This window comes from Octopus bimaculoides, chromosome 2 (assembly GCF_001194135.2).
Source record: "Octopus bimaculoides isolate UCB-OBI-ISO-001 chromosome 2, ASM119413v2, whole genome shotgun sequence".
NCBI lineage: Eukaryota > Metazoa > Mollusca > Cephalopoda > Octopoda > Octopodidae > Octopus > Octopus bimaculoides.
The window spans coordinates 68210827-68213670 of record NC_068982.1 but is presented as its reverse complement, the minus strand read 5'-3'; the positions used below and the strand labels follow the sequence as shown (position 1 = coordinate 68213670).

The 2844-nt window shown below is 28.7% G+C and overlaps 1 protein-coding gene across 1 annotated transcript in view; it reads left to right on the top strand.

Annotated features, from left to right (window-relative positions):
• Positions 1 to 2844, top strand: part of LOC128247065 (uncharacterized) — a 45761-nt gene that overhangs the window by 21377 nt on the left and 21540 nt on the right. The window contains exon 2 of the mRNA XM_052965850.1: positions 2362 to 2395. Coding sequence (XP_052821810.1) covers positions 2382 to 2395 — 14 coding nt within the window. The 5' untranslated portion in view covers positions 2362 to 2381. The remainder of the gene's footprint in view (positions 1 to 2361; positions 2396 to 2844) is intronic.

The window sequence follows — 2844 nt, the reverse complement described above, 5'->3', positions numbered from 1 at the left end:
ACAGGGGGTCCGCAAGGACAAGACAGGGGATCCGTAGACAGCAAATACTTTTTATGGGCAATTTCAGTTTATATATGTTTTTTAATCGAAATCTTTTAATTGACAATAAACCTATTTGTTAAATACTGCTAAATAAATAAATGTAAAAATATATGTTATTTTAAGCAAATATTTATGTATGAATTTCATAAGCGTTTATAAGGGGGTCCCTAAGGTAAAGCCTGAAATATAAAGGGGTCCGCAAGTCAAAAAGTTTGAAAACCCCTGATCTAAGAGACCATAAGTCAGGGAGAAGATGCACTCATATATCTGTCAGTAGAGTAGGTATATTATCCAAATTTTATAGTATTAAATATCCATTACAGCTGGTCTTACCAGGCAGTTTCATGTAAAAAAAAAAACAATCTTACCAATCGGTTTACATGAAGCTGATTGGTAAGATCAGCCATGATGGATATTTAATACTATAAAGAATTACATTTTATAATTACTTCTAAATTAATTGTATTGGATTTTAATGGGCACTTAACTTAAAGAAGTTGCTATAAATTTAGAAAGACATTAATATATTTTAATTATTAACTATAATAATCTTTTAATTAATTATTATATAATAAAGTTAATTTCAATTAAAGTACTTAATATAATGAGTATGTAATTAATTATAGCAATGTAAAGTATCTCGGCTTCGATTAAGCATAACGTAGAATTATTATCTATAATTATTATTCTTTAATTATCCACCAAGATCATCAAGAATTGTATATATTATTAATTATAGTAATTTTTCAATTATTATATGACAATCTTAATTCCCATAAAAGCATATAATATTGAGACAATATGATGACAAAAAAACAGCCCTCCATTCTCTACCAACATGGCAAGGACCAACATGGAGGCAACCTGGGTCAACTTGACATCCACATCTTATCCAAGCACCCAAAGGACCCAACACTCAGACAAATACAGGAGTACATCCTCATAAATGAAACTTCCCCAATACTAAATAGGAAATATACATAGTAGATATCATACTCCCATGCCCACAGTTTACACAGAGTAGAATAGTTAGTGGGCTGTTATGTAGATAGATGTATGTATGTGTGTGTGTGGGGGGGTGTATGTAGATATATGCATATGCATATGGATATGAAAGTAAACGGATCAACGTACAGACGGATAGGTACACAGGTTATATGAACAGACAAGCACACATATGCACGCATTCTCAAATGAAGACTGAAACACATGACCATATATACACACACACTTAACTTCACACAAGGACACATATGGAGACACACGTCCACACATATGGAGATGCATATCCATACATACAAATACGATACATAGTTGCAAAACACACACACACACACACTCAGACATGCACACACAAGGAGACAGAGGTACACACGCACATATATACAAAAACACACACACACACACACATACATAAAAACACACACACACATACATAAAAACACACAAACATGGACATGCAAACATATGAGTATGCAGAATACATACATACAAATATACACACATACTTATATACATATGCACACACACACATACATGCATACACACATGCATACATACATACATGCATGTGTAGGCACACACACACACACACACACACACACATACACACACTAACTCACACACATGTGCACAAACAAACAAAAAGGAATGTTGTGTTAATAATGGATAGAGTCAAAACTATTGAAAAGATTGCAAGATGCAACGAAAATTTTAGTAAAATAAAAAAGAAATGAGTGGAAATTTTACTGGTGAGTGTGTTAAATCATAAGGCACTAAAAGAGAATGACTCTCCCCAGACACAACAGCATATAATATAAATATTAATAGGTATTTAATTATCTTATCCGTTATTTTCATTCTTTAGTTATCTAGCGTAGTCATCAATAATTGTACATGTTATTAATTATAGTAATTTTTCAATTATTATATAAGGTTAATTCCTATATAAGAGTTTATCATAATGAATAAATAGATATTTGTTTGTCTTTTCTGTAATTTTTATTTTTAATTTTCTAGTGAGATCCTCGGTGGTTGTATATGTTGTTGAATATAATAATTCTTCACTTATTATAAAATACAGTTAATTCCCGTAGAAGAGTTTATTATATCAAATAAATAAATAGGTAATAAAATATCAAAGTGTCTATTAAGCATTATGTAGAATTGTTATCTGTAGTTTTTGTTCTTAAGTTATCTATGAAGCAAAACATAGAATTCTTGTCTGCAGTTTTTGTTCTTTAGATATACAGTGACATCATCAATTTTAGTAGATAAGTATACTAATTTTCTATGTTGATTTTTTTTTTTTTTACATAGATTTCAAATTGTCAAAAAATATGGAATTAGTAAGGTATTTTCAAAATTTTATTTTTATATTTTATTCTTATAAACTAAATTAGTTATTCAATGATGGCATTCTTGGTTGAATGAATGAATGAATGTCTAAAGTTAAATTTGGTTTGGTGTTTCTTGTTTTAAGCGTTTTTTAACAGCTAAAATTTTTCCAGACGTACAAGTTAGAATTTCACCAATTTAGATTACCTTGATAATTTGGATTACCTTGTGTTGACATAAATTTTTGTACATATTATTATTAATTTCAATTATATTATGTATATGTGTGTGTGTATGCATATGAATATATATATACATATATATACATATATGTATATGTTAATGCAATTTAAACAATTGTTGGATATTTAAAGTGTGATTTAAAATAAAGATATGACTTTCTTCATACATATCGATTGTTGTATATATATATATATATATATATATATATATATATATATATAT